Source organism: Anneissia japonica, unplaced genomic scaffold, assembly GCF_011630105.1.
Source record: "Anneissia japonica isolate Jap-2015-1 unplaced genomic scaffold, ASM1163010v1 scaffold1889_len2455224_cov183, whole genome shotgun sequence".
Taxonomy (NCBI): domain Eukaryota; kingdom Metazoa; phylum Echinodermata; class Crinoidea; order Comatulida; family Comatulidae; genus Anneissia; species Anneissia japonica.
Genome location: NW_022752980.1, coordinates 986,274 through 1,007,571, shown reverse-complemented (window position 1 = coordinate 1,007,571; position 21,298 = coordinate 986,274). Strand labels below are relative to the sequence as shown.

Genomic DNA, 21,298 nt, shown 5'->3' with positions numbered 1-21,298 from the left:
GCTATAATAATATACAATTATAAAATTCAATAAATCAACTTTCATTTTAAAGAACAAGTTTGGATTAACCTGGCCATTGCTAATTCATTCATTCATTCATTATTCATCCAATAATATGAACAAGTGAAAATACAATACAATTAAAGTAATTTAACAAATAAGTCTGCTTGAGACGATATATAACTGACGTTGGCTAGGATTAACTATAGTGTGAATAAAATCTCATTAAAAAGCAAAGTATAGCCTAACCAATAAAGTAATATCAATAAAATGCTATAATAATATACAATTATAAAATTCAATAAATCAACTTTCATTTTAAAGAACAAGTTTGGATTAACCTGGCCATTGCTAATTCATTCATTCATTCTTTATTCATCCAATAACATAAACAAGTGAACACAATACAATTAAAGGAAATTTAACAAATAAGTCCGCTTGAGACGATATATAACCGATGTTGGCTAGGATTAACTATAGTGTGAATAAAATATCATTAGAAGCGGTTTGGCGCAGCGTGAAAGGTGGCTTCCCAACCTTTGGTCGGGGTTTCAATCCCTCGCTGTGCATTTCGCTTGTGTCCTTGAGCAAGGCACTTTATCTGCATTGCTTCTCTCCACCCAGGAGTATAAATGGGTACCTGGTGGGGTTGCTTGATCCTGCGCTGAATACAGCAGCAACTTATGCATGTGGATCCAATGACCAGGGACAGAAGCGCTTCGTATCTGCAAAGAAAGGCGCTATATAAATAAATATGAATAGAATAGAATAAAAAAGCAAAGCATAGCCTAACCAATAAAGTTATATCAATAAAATGATATGATAATGATGACATGAAAATATACAATTATAAAATTCAATAAATCAACTTTCATTTTAAAGAACAAGTTTGGATTAACCTGGCCATTGCTAATTCATTCATTCATTCATTATTCATCCAATAATATGAACAAGTGAAAATACAATACAATTAAAGTAATTTAACAAATAAGTCTGCTTGAGACGATATATAACTGACGTTGGCTAGGATTAAATATAGTGTGAATAAAATATCATTAAAAAGCAAAGCATAGCCTAACCAATAAAGTAATATCAATAAAATGATATGATGACATGAAAATATACAATTATAAAATTCAATAAATAACAAGTTTGGATTTATTTAATTTTATAATTGTATATTTTCATGTCATCGTTATCTTATCATTTTATCAATATTACTATATTTGTTATGTGTTTCATTGGACATTTTTAGTTTTACCGAGCCATAATAATATAAACAAAATGTTTTTTTTTAACTGATTTTTACATTTTACTTGAGAACAACAATTGCATTAAAAAAAAAACAAATCACACGGCATTAACATGCACTAGCATCTATATACGCATATTATACTCATAAGGACTTGTGGGTTGAAAATGCACCAAGACCAAATACCAGAATCAATATTAATTCAATATCATTCATCCAATGGGATATAATGAAGCAAGTCTGTCCTGGCTGATATAAATTAAAATGCCAATGCTGAGAAAAAAAAAAATGAAGACAACTATAGGCGGCGAACTGTATAATGGAAACATAAAATTTCAATAGTTTTATTTTATAATTGACTTTATACTGTAATGAAAGATTAAATAATAAATAAAGAGAAAATAGTATATTGCTCGAAACATATAAATTGTTGAAAATATTGTAGAATTTGTAATACAATATAACGAAATTTTGAAAAGCTATAGGCCTATGTTTTTCCTTAATTACTTCGTATTACTTGTAAATATTATTAGTTACTTTATAATCATAATTCAACATCATTGAAAACCTAAACTGAGACAACTCTCAGTTTGTAAGTACTGTAGTATTAAATTAAATTTCCATGCTATTACTTTCGAAAATTATAGAAACAATAGGCCTATAGAAAAAAAAATTCAATAAAAACCCTTTATTGTTGAATGAAAATTAAATAGAAAGAAAATATGAAAACATTTTCTCTTTTTGTTTAAGGTATTATGGGGGAAATACTGTCCTAGGAGGAATATTACAGGGGAAGATAGCACGGAGGGATTTGTCGGGGAAGATTCATTTTTCTCGAGATACACCCTAATTGCACCAAGATAGGTGGCGCTCTATATCTAATGGCTCTGCCCTTGAGTGTAATGCTGATTCTTATGGAACGTGCGAACACTCTATAATAGAGTGTTCGCACATAACCGAAGATACTAACGGCGTTCCATAGATTCTTGTGTATAATTCTTCGAAACAACTGTGGCCAAGCCTACCGCTGCCCTAGCTAGGCTAATTTGTTTTTAGTCCTTTAAGGCATGATGTCAGAGTGCGTAAATTTATCTGCTATTCTCAAAAAGCAAGGTGAATTAGTTTTAGTAAGTGTTGTAATTTGGCTTTTGTTTTTCAGCCTAGTCTAGAGCCTACGGCCCATCTGTCGTACTTAGCCTAAGTCTTAGGCCTAGCCTATGCTAGCTAGGCCCAGGGATACCCTGGCCTAGGCCTTAAGCTAGCCTGTATGTATTGTAGGCCTAGGCTAGGCCTACCGTGTGGTGTCATGTGAGCCATGGTCTTGGTCCTAGCTTAGGCCACGGCCTAGGCTATGGACCCTGATGTTACGCAATAAAAAATGTGCTTGACATAGGCCCTAGGCCTACTTGGAGGTCTAGTTAGGCCCTGGCTAATAAGCTCAGGCCTAGGCCCTAGGCCTAGTATTTAACGCTGTGGCTAAAGATACGGTACCGTATTTGTACTTCAATTTGCTGAAGGTACAGTAAATGGAATTATGTAAGCATCACCCAATGAAGAGCCAGAAGGTGCGTGTCGTCAGCCCCAGGCCAGCTTGCTTATGCCTTCGCTTATATAATAAGAAACTTGACATACTAGGCCTACTCAGTCTTTGGTCTATGGTCTAATCTATTTACATGACAACGCATGCACTAAAAAACTGAATATACTGTAAATTCTTATAGGATTACTAGCACTTAAATGGGCCTGCATCAAAAGTATATTAGATAAATTTGACACTAATAATCACAATTGTGGAAACTCATTCTCTTGATCTGAATTCTAGCCAAACGATTAGGGGAAGTACCATGACAGCGACGAAGTCTACGTAAAGTTGGGTAAATCAAGGAGGTGTCGGTTATGCATTCAAAGTGTATGAATATGTTGGCCGGATTGTAAAGCGTGGTAATTTCGAATATATTACAGTATAACCTAGGCTTCTTGAATAAAACTTGGGATGAGATTTTGTGGGTTGAGAACTTAACCATGGATGAAACTGATATATGTCACCCAGATCGATCTGTCACTACAGCAGAGCCGCTGCGACAAACGAAGAATCCAAGCTTCGCAAAGAAGTAAAGCAAGGCCTGGTGGCATATGCCAAGAGTTTGGTGCAGGATTCAGTCCTTGTTTGATAATGGCTATACACTCTATAGATAAATGACATGACTCTTACTGGAACCATACGCCTATTTATCGATGACAGTACTAAGTACAGTATTCTACTTTTTAAAGTTATTGTTTGCATTTCACCGCTCATCGTGGGTGATCTGCAAATGCCAGTCTTGAAAGATGACGTAAAGCATATTCTGGCTCTTCATTGCGTGATGGTGACGTAATTCCATTTACAGTTCCTTTAGCAAATTGAAGTAGAAATACAGTACCGTATCTCTAGCCACGGCGTATTATTAATTATGGGATGAGGCAAGACTTTTTTATACGCAGTGTCCAGGCCTTGGCCCCTATGCTTATGCCGAGGCATAAACATTAATCATAGGCTATGATTACGCCGCTTTATTGAGTGCGTGCAGGGCAGCTTATGTCACTTCCCTCCACCCACAAGATTTCAGACGCTCCATCATGCCTCACATACTGCTTGTTGAGGTGATGCTATAGTATTAGTAGCAATCACATGATGATATATTTACACCATCTTTTCATCATTGTTAATAAATACTATTCAATTGTAATTTCATTATTTTGTAGGAAGATACACCCATACCAAAGCCAACCAAAAATGGTAATTATTTTGTATTATGCTTTCAATATTTCCTACAAAACTATCCAACTATGAACTTGGTTTTACTGAGCAGAAATTTTCCATTGCTCTCACATAGCATATTTTTTATTGCATAACACACCTTTCACAGCTTTATTCCTTTCATAGCATACATCCTCTGGCCTCATGTCATATTATACATTGTGTTGATCCCTTTCATAGCCATACATCTCTTTCATAACATAGATCCTTTGTATAGCACTCATCCCTTTTGTAGAATACACCCTGCATCTCATACATTCGATTCATAGGATATATACCTTTCAAAGCATAACATTCCATTTAATACTGTGAATTTAACACTTGCACAGAATGTATCCTTTTCATATCATGCACCCCTTTCATTGCCTGCTCCCTTTCAAAGCATCAGAATTTATAGTTTGCACTTTTTGAGAACATGTAGCTCTTTTTTTAGTAGCATTTTCCCAGAGTGCACCTAATGCACTTTGTTTCATAGTATACATTTTGCTTCATTTTCATAGTGTGCACTTTGATTCATAATATGCACTTTGTTTCATTTTTATAGTATGCACATTGATTAATAATATGCACATTGTTTCATGTATGTACATACACTTTTATTCATTTCTGTTTTATAGCTTAGCATTTATTCTTTTTATTTTGAGGCATGTACCTATTAATGTTGTTAAAAAGTGCAAGCATAAAATAAATAAGTTCCAATATTATAACTATGAGGCTGCATTCTTGTAACCTTGCAATACAATATGCCATAATTTTGTATAATTACAGAGGTCCAGATTCGTATGCAGCGTGTGGGAATCTGTGGATCTGATGTCCATTACTGGACACATGGGTGTATTGGTCACTTCATTGTGGAGGCTCCAATGATTTTGGGTCATGAATCCAGCGGTATTGTTTCAGAAGTTGGTGAAGGTGTAGAGCACTTACAAGTAGGTAAGTTAGTTGTGTGCCTGATGCTCCCAATAGAGAGATTTTTTAGCGATGGACGTCATGTGACCTAACTTGGGTGTTGGATATAATCAATCCACTGACACAGCGGTGTTTTACATGGAGATTTCTATCGCAGGCATCCCTTGTTTATTGCTGTAAAGACCGACCATAATTCCCAGTAAACTATACCAAATTCATTGGAAATTAAACTTAAGAATTCTGCCTTAATTATTTGCTAATGTTGAGGATACTGGCTGCAAACATTAAGATTTTTCGACAAATATTAGGCCTAGGCCCCTGCACATCTACGGCATAGTTAGGTATGCATGATGGTCTTTGACCCGCGAACTAGGCTGCGATGTTAGGGCCAGCTAAGGTTTATGAAGGAGCACTTAAATTTCAAAGCATACAATCCAAGGAGAATGCTAGGATAAGTAAATAAACACTATTTTGAACAATCGTATTGTCTTTCCTAGCCAATTACTTCTCGCGTTAACAGTGGGTGGTTGTTTTCGCAACCATAACATTATCTTTTCCTATGCTATGCAGCAGAAGAATCCTATGAACTGATTAGTGAAAATTACAAAAAAAAAGGTAGGTTTTAAGTTGAGTAAAAAATAATTGAGGACAAGTGATATTACGCAGGGAGCAAATTCCAAAGTTAAGGAGCTGAGAAAAACAAAGATCCCTCGCCAGTACGTACATGTCTGACACATGGGACATGAAGCATGTTACAATAAGATGAACGGGTTGGCTGAGAAGTAGTGTGGAGATGGACAATTGAGGAAAGATACGAGGGCGCAAGGCCATTGATGTAATTGAAAGTAGAAGAAGGATCCTAACTTCAGTCTTTGGCTGACAGGAAGCCAATGGAGGTTTTTTAGAATCAGGGGGTTATGAGAAAATTTCCTAGCCATAGAGTTCTGAAGAAGTTGGAGACGCCTAAAATTACCCGAAGACAAACCAAAAAGAAGCGAGTTACAAAAATCAATCTTAGATATAATAAATGCATACTAGTGTGGCAGTAGCAGAAGATATGAGATAGGGCCTAATGGAACAAATTCTACGAAGATGGAAATAACCAGACTTGCAGATAGACGAAATGTATTAGAGAAATCCAATTTTTAAAATGTTTATATCCTTTAGATGCACTTATTCCGTTAAGAGGTAAAATCTGATGGTAATTTATTTTGAAAAATGAAAAACAACACTATGGAAATATATACACACATTAATGTATATCATGGCTTTTTAATTAACAGGTGATCGTGTTGCGATAGAACCAGGTGTTCCATGCCGCATGTGTGCTTTCTGTAAGAGTGGCAGATACAACTTGTGTCGTGACATGGTTTTCTGCGCTACCCCTCCAGTTGATGGCTCACTTAGGAGATTTTACACCCATGCTTCAGACTTCTGCTTCAAGTAAGTTTCTCCTTCCAGTATTAATCAGAGGTTAGTCCTGGCAACTCACAATTTATTCAGTCACAGTTTGACACTACATCATTCCTGATGATGACATAATTAATGTCGAAATATTGAATCCTGACACGATGGCGTGCATTTCGATACTTGGAGTATGTATTATACTATCTTTTCTTAGAAGAATAAATTGCTGTAGTCAGCCATAGTCTACAACAACTCTTTGCTAATGAGGTATTTTTGAGAAATTTGAACCCTGAAATAAAGATAGGAATTTGAAAAGCTCCTTTAAAAGAACCACAAATCATATGTTATCAAATTTACATTTTAAGTCACAAATATAAAAAAGTTTTTATTAAGTGATGGTAATTTAATGTTTCAATCTTCCTCCTCAGATTGCCTGACCATGTTTCAATGGAGGAGGGCGCTCTACTTGAACCATTATCTGTGGCCGTTCATGCCTGTCGGAGAGCTGGTGTAACTCTTGGCAACAATGTTTTGATTTGTGGAGCGGGTAATCTCATTCAAGATGTATTATAATTCAAACTTTTCCAAAAAAAAAAGTTATATATTTTCGTTGTTATAGTATAGTATATTATTATTCAAATATACATTTATAGTAATACTATTCTTGTCCTCATCAGTAACAGTTTTTGTTACTATTCTGTATTATTTTTAACTTGAATATTCATTGCTTTTGTTTCCCTCTTATTACAGGTCCCATTGGTCTTCTGTGTATGTTAGTAGCCAGAGCTATGGGAGCTGCTGTAACGGCCATTACAGGCAAGTCAAATCTAGAGTTTGTCTTGTTATGGTAGTTAAAATCATAAGCAGTCTAGTTAAATAATTTGCAATTACAAACACCTTAAATAAATTTTGTCCATATACCAATCTATCCATTTATTATTATTTATTTATTTTGTCTATATTTCTTTCTGATCATCGATCCACATACTTTCCTGTCTGTCCATGATATATTTTATACTCATTAGTGTCCATTTGTCATAGCGCAGATTTTTTAATCTGTATTTAGCAGGATAATAGGTCTATAATTCATTAAATGGTCAGTATCTTCGCCAGGAATACGAACTAAGGTAATATTCCTTTGCACTGTTCATAAGGACAGACGATTATGCACAATGTTTAGTGAATGGACAACATATTTCCTATAATGGGCCAGAAGTGTTTATAAAAGTCGCTAGAGAAACCATCGGTACCCAGGGATTTACCATTTGCATAGAAAACTGTCTTGTTGGCTTTCCACTAGTGAGGGAGACTATCAAATATATTAAGATTGACTCTCTGACAGGGGTAGGCGAAGGTGGAGTTGCAAAATAAGTTGATATGAGGTAATTTTTAACTACTTGAGCATGATTTTTTTTGCTTCAGCTTCGGTGGAAGACTGTAGAGGTTTGTGCACCCCCTTGATATGCCACTGCTTAAGATGAATCTTGATTAGCCCAAGTAAAAATAATGATAGTGTTGGCCACGTCCGACCGACCTAAAATGTACAAAACTGAGTTTTGGAATTTTATTTTTTTTTATTTTGGTTTTTTTTTTTTTGACTACCACGAAATATATTTTTTTTTATGAGCTAAAAAGGCTGGAATAGGTTTATCTTGCTGGACGGTAGGTGATGCGACAGTGTTATGTGATTGTTTTGCTCTCAGTATAGATTTAAAAATAGTCTTTGTAGTATTTTTGTGTATTTTCTACTTTTTAGGCATAAACACATTATAGGAATAAAAAAGATAAATAAACTTTTCCTACCAACCTACCATTTTTTTCGGATTTTCCCAAAACATGGCCAACACAAGAATATTTTTTTTTTTGGACTTATTCATATCAATGAATGTTGTACAGGATAAACATTCAGAGAGTAATCCTGTGATATTCTAATCTGTGTCAAGTGTAACATTCGGATCTTGTAACTTTCACATTACCACAATGTTTTGTAGTATTCCGGAAAATATTCCAAACCAATAATACTCCAAATTACATCCACCTTCCATCATTAATCATCAATCAGATTATATGACTAAATAGCAGACTATAAAATTCTAAGTCCTCAAGGTTACTCAGTAGTTTCATACTGTTCGCTAGTAGCGACGCAGTGGAGGGAGGGGCTTAAATCCTCGTGTCAGACATGTTAAGCTCTGTCTTTGGCCACAATTACCAAAAGTACTAGGAAAATTTGTTGTTTTTTTTTTTTAACTTAGGCATGCATAAACATCTCAGAAATGCTTAAAATTGCCCAAAATTGCACGGCCAACCACAGGAATAAATGCAGGAAGAGGCAGAGGAGAGATTGCTAGGCCAATGAATGAATAAATGGAGAGACATAAGGACAGATGAGCAAAATGAATGGGGTTGGGTGACAGAAGAAAAAACAGGAGAAAAAAAGAATTTCCCAGAATCAGTTAACAATTTCCAATCGGGGTCTTATAATTTCTGCTACTGTTGTGGAATATTTTCATCATCTACTGAACGCCTTTCTGTGGTTGCTGCTACAGTAGTCGCAAAACCACGCTTGCCTGTATGCAATTTCAGCACAACGACGCTGCGAGATGTGGGTTATTCTAATACATTTACCCTTTAAAAGTCTTTCAAACAATTTAAAATTAACTCAACATATAAGTTGCATTATTGTTTTAGATATTGATGAAGGAAGACTAAATAAAGCAAAGGAGCTTGGGGTAAATTTCACTGTCAAAGTTGACACCAAAGATGGTAAGGTGATGGCAAGCAAAATTGAAGAAATTATGGGCTGTCAGCCAGATGTGACAGTAGAATGCAGTGGAGCAGAGCCTAGTGTACAAACAGCAATTTATGTAAGTATGTTTAGTTTGTACTTAGTATTGTGTATTCATAAATTTTAATTACCTCTGATTATAAAATAACATCAAATGTACAGTATAGGGCTCCATATTTATTTTATGATCATTGACTTTTGATCATTAACATCTGTTTATGCAGTTCTATGAAAAATATAATAAAGTCATTACTATATAAGATTTTAATTTATGGCAATGGCTATTTTTACAGCAGTCATAAATTCTTAATTCCTATTGAATGTAATTGTTGGTATGGATTTGTTTAGGGTAATAACATCCAATCAGAATTAGGAAATTGTTTAAGACTATTGTAACAATAGCTACTACCTTTATTTATATATAATTAATTGATATTGATACATTTTTTTCCGTGAAATCGATGCTCTTATAGTTCTGTTCAAGTCAACGAGCATAGCTTGATTATTTGAACTCTTATTAAATGTTTCCTTGAATTTGAGATTGAAGTTTGTTATAATCATAGGTTTGGTGACTTTCTACATAATAATCATCAAAATATGTCCATTAATGGTTGATCACCTTTTTTTAAGCTACCACTTCGCCTTTTGGCTAAGATCATGTCTATATTGTTAACCAATTAGTTATTCAGTCACCTAGTTTGAGAAAAATATAATCTGGGTTAAAACCATATATCAACCGCATATATTGTCTTTGTTTTTTCCACATTCAGTCAACAAAATCTGGAGGCATGGTTGTTCTTGTAGGAATGGGACCACATGAAATGGTTTCAGCGCCATTGATAAATGCTGGGGTCCGAGAAGTAGACATCAGGGGAATATTTCGTTATGCCAACTGGTAAGCTGTGGTGTACTTTTATAAATTATGATAGTAGAGTTTTCCATTATCATTGTTTTAAATGATAGGGTCATCTATGTGGTAGTGATTTTGTGCCAATAACTGACAGAAGATTATGAATATAGCGATGTTTATATAATTATAACGCATACTATTACTACTGACGCCTATAGGTGCTGCATATATAATAATAATGATGTTGTAGTGGTGATAATAGTTAACAAATAGTACAATGTATTTTTGTAATTATTGTCATCATCATTAATATTTTAATTACTGTAATGTAATAATATAACAATAGTATAATGATATAATAATATTTGAACATATGAAGAAGATTCCCAGTCTTGTATTATTAACTGACAATAAAAAGGATGAATGGTTTTTCACTTGGTTTATGTATCACAATAAATTAACCTCTCAAATTAAATCCACATTGTAATACCAGTAATATAATATTATGTAAAGTTTTATCATAATTTCTTATTTTATAGCTATCAAATTGCATTGTCTATGATTGCCTCTGGACAAGTGAATGTGAAGCCATTAATAACTCATCATTTTGACTTGGAAGAAACAGTGGATGCATTTGAGACGGCAAAAACTGGTGCAGGGGGTGCTATTAAAGTTATGATTCACTGTGGAGATGATAACTAACTCCATTGTTAAGCTCTGTTCCCAGTATCAAAAAACATATATATGCCCATATAAAGTCAGGATGTGCCCATATATGGTCAGGATGTGATGTCATCATGACCATATATAGGCATTTGATAAACTGAACAGGGCTTTATTTTTAACAATATACAAATCCCTAAATGTTTATAATCCCACTTATTGTAAATTATACCCACGATCTCAGTCAAATTTGTATGCTTCAGTGATTTTGAAACATAAATTGTGTTTCTATTCACTACTATACATCACTGCCTATCACATGGTACAGCCCACTTACTGTAATATAGCTAACTCAGCAGCTGATAAATTTTTATTCCAAATCCTTCACATCACATCCTACCAGGTACCCATTGGAACAAAGATTTTCTTTTGATTGAGACTGGTGGCTGTTTCCTGTGTGTTTCTTTTTGTCACATAACTGTACTAAAAGGTCATGTAACAACAAGTAAACACAACTTGACAGCTGATGAGGGTACCAAGAATGTACTGAACTGTACTGAGAAGAAATATTATATCACAGTTTTTGAAAGGTTACACTTTTCTATTTTGATTATAACATGACAGAGTTAGATGATAACTTCAAATCCATTTTCATTATTGATGTTATTACTCCTACACAATATTTGATTATTTTAAATATTATAATTACCATAGTAACTTTACCAACTTTATACGGTAGATCAATTATGTATCAATTAAAAAGTATACTGTAAATAGCAACTTATATGAAATAGATGTTCATCAATTATGTATTGCATTTCTGTAACTGCTTAAATACCATAAAGTATATGTTGTAAAAAAAAGTATAAAATTATAAAAAGGATTATTGGTTGTATGATAAAACAATCAACATAAACAATAAAACATAAGATCTTATAAATCTAGTCTTATTTGGATATTTTCCTGATTTTTAAGCCGGTTTTACAGTCACACAGCAATCAGCACACTAATCGTATCTGTCCCCGACATGATGGAGAGGGCTTCCCCGATTCATTGCCAACAAAGTTGATGTAGAACTAGGCTGGCCAACCCTCTTGACAAATTATGCTAAAGGTCATCAGCTTCTCCAGTTATCACACTGATTTTCTCGAAACAATTTTCATTTATTTATTTGTTCCGGTAAGCATTTACAAACAAACTATAATGAACAATAAGCAATACAGTACTGTACAATGAAAAAATGTCAAATTAATACCTGGGGGAAAACCAATAGTGAACTTAACCACTTTCGAAGGCATCCCAGCATAAATTGACAGAAATGAAATAAAACGCTTAACAAAAATAACATTTTTTATCATTTAAATTTTTAAAAGGACAGAATAGATCATGGAGCTCCTATATTCAAAACCAAAGGAACACATGCATGAGCGAGAATCAGTGATCACAACGAGCAACAATGCCTACCACGATCAGGCAGACACCATTGTCCGATGATATAACTCGTGGACATCAAACACACAGCACCCTCGACGGACACATAAGAGCATTGATGCCGAGCTACTGAATACAAATCAAATATTTCCATCGTTTATATGATAAAAGCATGACTGAGTTTTGGATTATAATGCTTGGTTTTTTACAAAATCGCTACACTCAATCGTCAACACTTTTCAGTGATGCTGATTGGTTGGTCGTATCGGGGAACATTCCAGATTGCGTGGGGGACTGCTACGCTAGTGCAGCGATTACATCAAAATACTGTAGCGTGTGTGGCCAAAAAAAATAAATAAAGAAATCAAGTGAATTTTTAATTCTGAGAGTGCTTTCTGGTCATAGTATTGCAATACCTATATAATTTCTAAAAATCGGCACCATCCATCGCGAATCTGATGAATATGGAATTTTCTGCATCTGTATAATAAAATAATAATTTAATAATTAAGTATGAATAGTAAATGAATATTAATATGTAGCATAGGTTCAAAGATCGAGCCCGAGAACAAATGAACGAAGTTTGGTACAACCGTGGGAAAAATAATCAATGTCAACTTGATTCAAGGATGAAATATACTGTATATTATAATTATATAAAAAACTACGTTTACAGATACTAACACGACTAAAGGAGACAGAAACAGTGGACAATTACATGGGAAGGCTCGTGATCAAGCGAGTGGCACTAGCTGGTGGAATGAGGTGGTTTTTTGCGTCAACTTTTCACTTTTCAGCATATAACATGCCTTGAATCACATTCTTGTATTTAAGACCTAAGATTTGCTCAAAATCCTTAACGGTAGTTGTGGTGAACAGTAATATATATGATGAGGATGTCATTATTATTATTATTATTGCTATTGATATTTTATCATTGTTTTACATTGTTTCTTAATAGCCATTCCGACCCTCTTATTGCTTTAGTTTAGTGAAGTCGTAGTAGAAATAAAAAGTTTTTGGGGCTGAGGTGGTAGACCCTCATCTGCCAAAGTCCCTCCCTGGGCGGGCCCCATCAATTTTATATTCCTGGATCCGACACTGTGCTCATTAATTTAGTGCATATGGGTAGTGTGAGGTGGATAATATCTAGGCCGAATTTACTTCAAAGTTTTGTCATCAAATAGACCAAACAGCGTTCCTGATAGACTAAAGATTTGATACACCATTAAAAAAAAACCAAGGCGCGAATCCTATTTTGACAGAATTAGTTTAAAATTTGAGTTACAGCCTAAGTATACTGACTTTATTACAGCTTATATAAAGGCCTGATATATGTTAATGAAGCACACAGTATGATGCATTTGAGACAACTAGGGCTAGCCTATATATTTGTCTCGGGATATGTAGTCAGTGAAGTAATATTTATTACTTTTGCTAAAATAATAGATAGGCGCGAATTCTATTTTGACAGAATTAGTTTAAAATTTGAGTTACAGCCTAAGTAGGCCTATCCTAACCTTATTACAGCTTATATAAAGGCCTGATATATGTTAATGAAGCACACGGTATGATGCATTTCAGACAACCAGGCCTATATATTTGTCAGGCCTATATATATGTAGTCAATGAAGTAATATTTATTACTTTTGCTACATTAATAGGTATATTGAACGTCAAAAACTTCACATAATTTATCACCTTAGAGAGATTAGCATATTTTCATTTTAAAGAGTTAGAATAAATATCGTTCACAAAAAAAGTAGATTTTTTTAAATCTGCATTTGCACAGATAAAGTTTTTGTGTCACAAATATTGGTTAAAATTTTTATATAAATATCAGAAAAAATACATATATATTATTTAAAGATATTATATTTGAAGACAAAATACTATTATATATTATTTAAAGATATTATATTTGAAGAAAAAATACTATTATATATTATTTAAAGATATTATATTTGAAGATGATTATTATTTAACACTCGATTGCTGTGCACTGCTACCCTGTGCTAAACCACTTTGAAGCATGACACTATAGTGTGTCATATGTAGTTATTCATACGCGAAAACATTACAGTATTTGTAAAGATGTATTCTTTATTTAAGACTTAAATATTATTTACTATTTGTATTGTAGATAGTAATTGTTATTGTCGTGATGGAATAATAGACAATAACTGGATTTGCGTCAGGAGAAACATGTATAGGTGTAATTTTACCCTACCTGACGTGGAAATGTACCGAATACTCAGTACATTTGAAAACAACTGCGAAAAAAAATAGCAATTTATTTTCGCAGTTGTTTACATATGTACTGAGTATTCGGTACATTTCCACGTCAGGTAGGGCAAAAATTACACCTATATTTGTGTTGTAGATATCTAACGGAAGCTGTTAATTCTTTTACTGATTTATATTTTCACTTGAAATCTAATAAATCATAGAAATATAGAAAGTGAATAATTCTGTTTTATTATGTACGTGGCAGTATCAGTAAAGCATAGTCGTTATCGGTTCTATTTGAACGAAAACACTGATACCATCAACACGCCCCCTTCTCATATTCTCATACTGTATATCATACCATGGCACTAGAAGGAGGTAACTTGTCGGCGGTGCTCAGAAGAAAAGGGGAGCTCGTGCTTGTAAGTTTATTACTAAACCCTATTAAATTCCAGGCCGTATCTTTCGGTTAATGGTGTATTGATATGCTGTTCGCCCTCCAGTTCGAGATCAGATTTGGGACCTGAAGTGGTCTCATGATTCGCAGTTTCAGTGTCCACACAGAGGGTTAGTTTAGTGCTAATAGATTGAAGATTGTTAGGCCTATTTGGTTCTTCGGAAAAAATAGGTCTCGAATTAGAGGATCTCGAATTGGATTGTACGGTATTATTGTAGGGAGACGGTACTATTTCTTTTTATTGCTGTGGGCTGTAAAATAATGGTACAGCAAGATGTATCCATGACACGTCTCCTATATATATGGCCTGGTTTTAACAACTTGATTATAGTTGTTTATTTGAAGTGTACTTGATATGATATGACAGGTATGTGTATAGCAAGAATCTTCCTCCAATATGTTTCTTTGCTCTATGCTCCAACTTGCACAAAACAATAAGAAATTAATACAGTATAATGCCTTCCTTATGTCAGGGTTTTGGGATACGTGACGCAAGATGTATTGGTAATATTCGCTCATATCGATAGCCATTATTATATAAACAATTGCTTGCGATGACCTCGATTATTGATGTATTACTGAGTCAATAAACAAATCATTTGTAGAGTGAAAAAATACTGAAGAGTGCTTATAAAGCCGAATATATAAGAACGAAATAAAATGAAAATAGAAAGTATATATGTATATATGTATATATATATATATATGCGAGTATGACAAATATAGGTGCCCCCAACCGGGATTAGAACCCGGGACCTTCTGTTGACAGCATAGGTCATTGATGCTTTGTTGGGAATTCAAATCCGTTTAAATCATCTAATTCTTTCACACTCATACGCATGCGTATTACACAGCACTAGTCCTTGATGCATGGCAAATAACTGATTAATTATACTGTTCGTATCTTATTATCTATTCAGGAGGACACACCGATACCTAAACCGGGAAAGAATGGTAACTTCATTTTCTCACAATTTAACCTTTTAGATTGATTGATTTTATATAAAAACACTACATAACAGTTATGCATACAGTGGTATTATTATGATGATTAGATGTTATTGAGGCCTATTGTAGAACCACTCAAAATAATTGTTATCATTATTTTAAAATAATTAATATCAACAGTTATATTTAGTTAATTTTGCATTTTAAACTAATTACAAACAGTGCACAAAACAGTAATTTAATTGGAGATTATTATTTGGTTTTTTAAATTGGTATGTGGTTTATTTTCGATAATGTTTATGAAGACAAAAAAGATTATAACGGGACTTTTTTTATACAATAGGCCGACATTTTTACGCTATAGGAATTCTTCTTCTAACATTCAGTTACATTCTAAGTCCTATATAAATTATCATGTAGGCCAATTTACGTCCATGCGACGACGTCAGTAAGTTCTACTGTAAAAAAGTCTATGTGAGTGTTTATCTAATAGCAGATTGACAACTTGTACTACATAAGCCTTCAATTCTAGGCCTACAGTATGATATTGCTTGCCTGGTGTTGTTGTTTTCACAGAGGTCCAGATTCGTATGCAGCGAGTGGGAATCTGTGGATCTGATGTCCACTACTTGCAACATGGGCGTATCGGTCACTTCATTGTGGAAGCTCCAATGATCTTGGGTCATGAATCCAGTGGTATTGTTTCAGAAGTTGGCGAAGGTGTCGAGCACTTAAGAGTTGGCAAGTAACTTTGTGCACCCGATTCTCTGAATGTACAGTATTAGTAAATCTAGCGTTTATTATTTTAGAAGTTGGAGAAGGTGTAACACTGTAACTAACATCAAAGTCGATAGAACTGCCGGTGAGACCATAGCTCCATGGTTTAACCTGTAATTTCACTGTTCCCTGGTTTAACCAACCATCCCTCACCATCGCATGAGATCGTTTTTACGGAATCTCTGTTCCTATAACATCGCCCTCTATATCATGATAAGATTCTTAGTGTATTATGCAATATATAAAACGCTTTTAATAAAACCATATCTCAAAGTTTTTTTTATTTATTTTTTTAATGATGACCAGGAGCAGATCCATGTTATAAAAATAAAAAAACACAAATGATTGTGAAACAACAGGTGTGAGTCGGTTTCCATTGTTGCCCAAAAACCAGGATCTGCATTGGCTGTACGTCTATTCTAAGACGAAATCGTCATGGAAAGAATTTAATTTTAAAATTATACGATGGCTGACCACTCTAGTAGTATGCCTATAACAAATACCACGCAATGCCAAATTGTCTTAGGAACAAATTTATTTCTACGTCGTCCTTTTGAATCTGCATCGATATAAGATTCTGTAAACCTAATTTAAAATTCATTTCTTGGGACTAGCGCTCCACATTTCCCTATTAACTCTCACCCCATCATCTAAAAACGTTGATACCCTTGGATACACCCGGCCCCTGCGCAAAGGAACTTCTCATAAAGAGTCGTATATTTATTCTATATTCTATCATTCCTAACATTGACAATGATTTACTTTCGTCTGCTTCAAGGTGACCGAGTGGCCATTGAACCAGGGGTGCCCTGTCGTATGTGTTCATTTTGTAAAGACGGACGGTATCATCTGTGTCCAGATGTCATATTCTGCGCCACGCCTCCATACCATGGATCTCTGAGACGCTACTATACACATGCAGCAGACTTCTGCTTCAAGTAAATGAATCTGTTCCTTTCTAAAAGTATACACGTTCTGTACAAGGCCTTCTTTCAAACCAATGACTCTATGCCAATAGAATCATTCATCAAAAGCACTTACAAATGCATTTTTCTTAAACATAGGCTACCGGACCATGTAAGTCTTGAGGAAGCTGCTCTCTTGGAACCTCTTTCTGTCGGAGTCCATGCATGTAAACGTGCTGGTATCACTCTTGGTCAGACAGTCCTCATATGTGGTGCAGGTATTACATATACCAATACCGTAAAACATCGAATAGAAGCCTTGTGGTTCTTTTTCTTTTAATTTGGTTTTAATTTATTTTTATTTCTTCGAGATTCATGTACAGTGTATGTACTGTACTATCTCGAAAGAGAAGCCTAAACTATCTTGGAAAGAATCACATGGGCTTCTTTTCGAGGCTTTAAGCCCATTGTGCTTCAATTCGAGGTTTTACAGTATCTAAGATGACATTTGACGTACAAACATGTTTTAGTCAGTGCACTGGAATCACAATGCAATACCATCATAATGTTAAATATTGTGTCTTCTACATTTAGCCTAGACGTACAACATAAATACATTAATTTGGAGAAGACGAATTATGCCCATTAAAACTTTTTCAGTCGTGTAGCATATTAATCATTGTAGGTCTAAACTTCTAAAAAATCTAAAAAGTCGCTGGTAATTAAGGTCTATTAAAAAAAAATGAGCTTTCAGATTTTTAAAAAATATATTTGATAGGCCCAATTGGACTAGTATCAATGCTGTCGGCCAAAGCAATGGGGGCTGCTGAAGTTGTGATGACAGATCTCGATGAGAAGCGTCTAGCAAAAGCTAGAGAGATGGGGGCCACATACACAGTCAAAGTCGATAGTAAAGACCCAAAGATTGTAGCAAAAAACGTAGAGGGAGCGCTCGGTGGAATGCCGGACGTGACGATCGAATGCAGTGGTGCGGAACCAAGTGTCCAGATGGCATTTTATGTGAGTGGTGTCAATCGCATGATCTAATATATAATTTTCAATTGTTGCATAATTTGGTGTGATATCCTCATGCTTCTCTGGTTAGATTTAAAAAAAAGAGAGAAAAAAAAACTTGCTATAAAATTATGGCCTAGGCCTACATTTTCTTTATTGTTCCGAGAATAACAGGCGATCTCATACATCACGTCCAAACGTGATAGGTGAAAGTATAAATTTGCTACTAAATTTGAAGATCATTTTATTATTAATTCCAATCCAAACCATTTTTTTTCCTTAAATTTAGGGTACAAAATCCGGAGGTGTTGTCGTTTTAGTTGGCCTAGGCCCTAATGAAATGGCCACCCTTCCGATAGTGAATGCCGCATTGCGAGAGGTTGACATCCGTGGTGTGTTCAGATATTGTAACGAGTAAGTAGAACTACTATTGTACTACCATGATGTAAAATAAGCACACGTATTGCTAAACACGTTTTTGTTTCTAATTCTCTTTATTGTTTTTTTTTCACACAATTGAAATAAATTATACAATATACAGTAATGGGAAAATGGTAAAGTATTATTATTATTTTAAATAACAGACAGCAATAATTACTAAATAAGGTATAAAGTATTGGTGTGAAAGGAAGTCATAATAAGTTATAAAACCTTTAAGGCACGACCACCAAATAATCAGTCGCATGCGACGTAGTGGGCCTAATAAATAACGCGTCAAAATCACGTAAACACCTTTACCCAAAGCGGGACAAAATTTTCGTGGAGCCTTGTATTTAAACCCTCTTTATAAGATGTGTATAAGAGACAGCTCTAGTAGTATGCCTATAACAAATACCACGCAATGCCAAATTGTCTTAGGAACAAATTTATTTCTACGTCGTCCTTTTGAATCTGCATCGATATAAGATTCTGTAAACCTAATTTAAAATTCATTTCTTGGGACTAGAGCTTCACATTTCCCTATTAACTCTCACCTCATCTGTACGTCTGTCTCTTATACACATCTAGATGTGTATAAGAGACAGATATATATGTATGTATGTATAGTCGAGATTGTTTGTAAAAGGGTATCGCGTCTTACGGAATTGAATCGATTAGCCGAATACAGTATGCTACGACTATTCGAGTTTGTTTCTGATGTTAACCATGTAATTATAATACCACTCACGGCACGGGCACTATTAGCACTGACGAATCCGATATTAAATTTAAAAGGAATTGGATCCACTCAGCGTGCGACTTCTCAACACTTGACGCTGTGACGTTGACAATTAAACACGCTTATCTTAAAAAGACGCTTGGTCGACGACTTTATTTTTCCGTAATGTAGTCTGGTCGATAAGAAATCGTATCGTTTCTTTTGTCGGGAAATTGTTAAGATGCACTTTTAAAGTGGCCTGTCCATAACAACATTACGATACCAACTATGTTTTTTTAACGGCTCTTCAGATATTGATCGTTACTGACCTCTATGATTTGATTGATATTGTAACATATTTAATATATTATAACATATTGTAACATATTTAATATATAATAAATCACCCTCATACATATCCAACCTGATTAAACTTCGCTCCACCACTTGTTCTAGAGCTTTAAGATCTACATCTAGTTCATCTACAATATTCATCCCTTCATGTCGTACAAGAACGTATGGTGAAAGAGCATTTTCCGTTGCTGCTCCCAAGGTGTGGAATAGCTTGCCTATCTTTGTTCGTGAGTCTCCTTCTGTTGAGATATTTAAAAATCATCTCAAGACTCATCTCTTTAGTTTATTTTAATTTGCAAATTTCTAGCGCATAGAGACATATGTATTTTACGCTTTACAAATCCAAATTATTATTATTGTTATTATTATTATTATTATTATTTGAGTGAGGGTTTTAAATTGCGTCGGACAACATTATCCGTAACCGAACGAACGTACTCGGAAAGCGTGTGGTTCATGTGTGATCATAATCTCCGGCAATTTTGACATAATTCGAACACTTTGTAACCAACCCACAGGTTTTGTTTGTGCAAGTGCAGGAGGTAAACTAAATTAGTCGACTTATAACCATAGGGTCCATTAACTGTACATCTTTTGGAATAACTTAACGAAACTATAGTATTCGTGCATATTTTATCATTGGCCTTATCAGCAATAATTGAATTTTCTAAGGGCGCCTTTAAGCGCTCGTGTATTTAGCGCCAGTCAGTTCACTTTCTAAAAATGTATTTTGCGATACACACCACACGATAACGTTCCACAATTAAACCAGCGTACAACGTAGCTGCATACGTTAACTGCATTCAACCGTTCATAGTGATATGATCGCTTCTTACACAGTGGCCACATTAGGGAGTCGCATCGTCTATTGCCTCATTTTACCGAGTCAGTTCGCAGAGTAGACAACATCGCTCATATGTATAGAAATGATTCTCTTTTAACTTTTGTGAAATTCTTCGCTTTCGTAGCAACGATAGAACATCATCTGCTTTATTGAGATCTTGTATCATTGACCATTGATATTGGATTTTCAAAAGCTGTACTAACAGCTGAAATAAACATGGGCAAGATTAAGAACTTCTGTATATGTTTTGACGATGAAAAGGAAGTGTATTACGCAGGAGATGTCGTGTCAGGCCATGTGATGCTAGAGCTTTCTGAACCTAAATCTCTAATAGGTAAGTGTAATTTTAAACTACTGTATACCGGTTATTTATTTTTTCGATTTTTCCCTTTCACATCCAACAACACTCGCCCCCTTTGGAATGAAACTGTCACTATGCTTACAAAACGTCTGTTTGTGGCTTGGAATAAAGTGCAGTTGGTTTTTGTCTCTGTCTCTTATACACATCTAGATGTGTATAAGAGACAGTATATATATA

The 21,298-nt window shown here is 34.6% G+C and overlaps 3 protein-coding genes across 3 annotated transcripts in view; all 3 read left to right on the top strand.

Moving 5' to 3' along the window:
• Nucleotides 1–2,226: 2,226 nt before the first annotated feature.
• Nucleotides 2,227–12,008, top strand: LOC117122563 (sorbitol dehydrogenase-like). The gene is made up of 9 exons (XM_033268169.1): nt 2,227–2,379; nt 3,995–4,028; nt 4,818–4,982; nt 6,242–6,401; nt 6,794–6,912; nt 7,116–7,181; nt 9,054–9,229; nt 9,921–10,045; nt 10,540–12,008. Exons 1-9 carry the CDS (start codon nt 2,320–2,322, stop codon nt 10,700–10,702), a joined length of 1,068 nt encoding a protein of 355 aa, XP_033124060.1. The 5' UTR covers nt 2,227–2,319; the 3' UTR covers nt 10,703–12,008.
• A 2,613-nt stretch (nt 12,009–14,621) lies between these two features.
• LOC117122567 (sorbitol dehydrogenase-like) lies at nt 14,622–19,089 on the top strand. The gene is made up of 7 exons (XM_033268180.1): nt 14,622–14,745; nt 15,701–15,734; nt 16,305–16,469; nt 17,284–17,443; nt 17,570–17,688; nt 18,189–18,430; nt 18,714–19,089. Exons 1-7 carry the CDS (start codon nt 14,686–14,688, stop codon nt 18,840–18,842), a joined length of 909 nt encoding a protein of 302 aa, XP_033124071.1. The 5' UTR covers nt 14,622–14,685; the 3' UTR covers nt 18,843–19,089.
• A 1,485-nt stretch (nt 19,090–20,574) lies between these two features.
• Nucleotides 20,575–21,298, top strand: part of LOC117122600 (arrestin domain-containing protein 3-like) — a 20,162-nt gene continuing 19,438 nt past the window's right edge. The window contains exon 1 of the mRNA XM_033268238.1: nt 20,575–21,094. Coding sequence (XP_033124129.1) covers nt 20,977–21,094 — 118 coding nt within the window. The 5' untranslated portion in view covers nt 20,575–20,976. The remainder of the gene's footprint in view (nt 21,095–21,298) is intronic.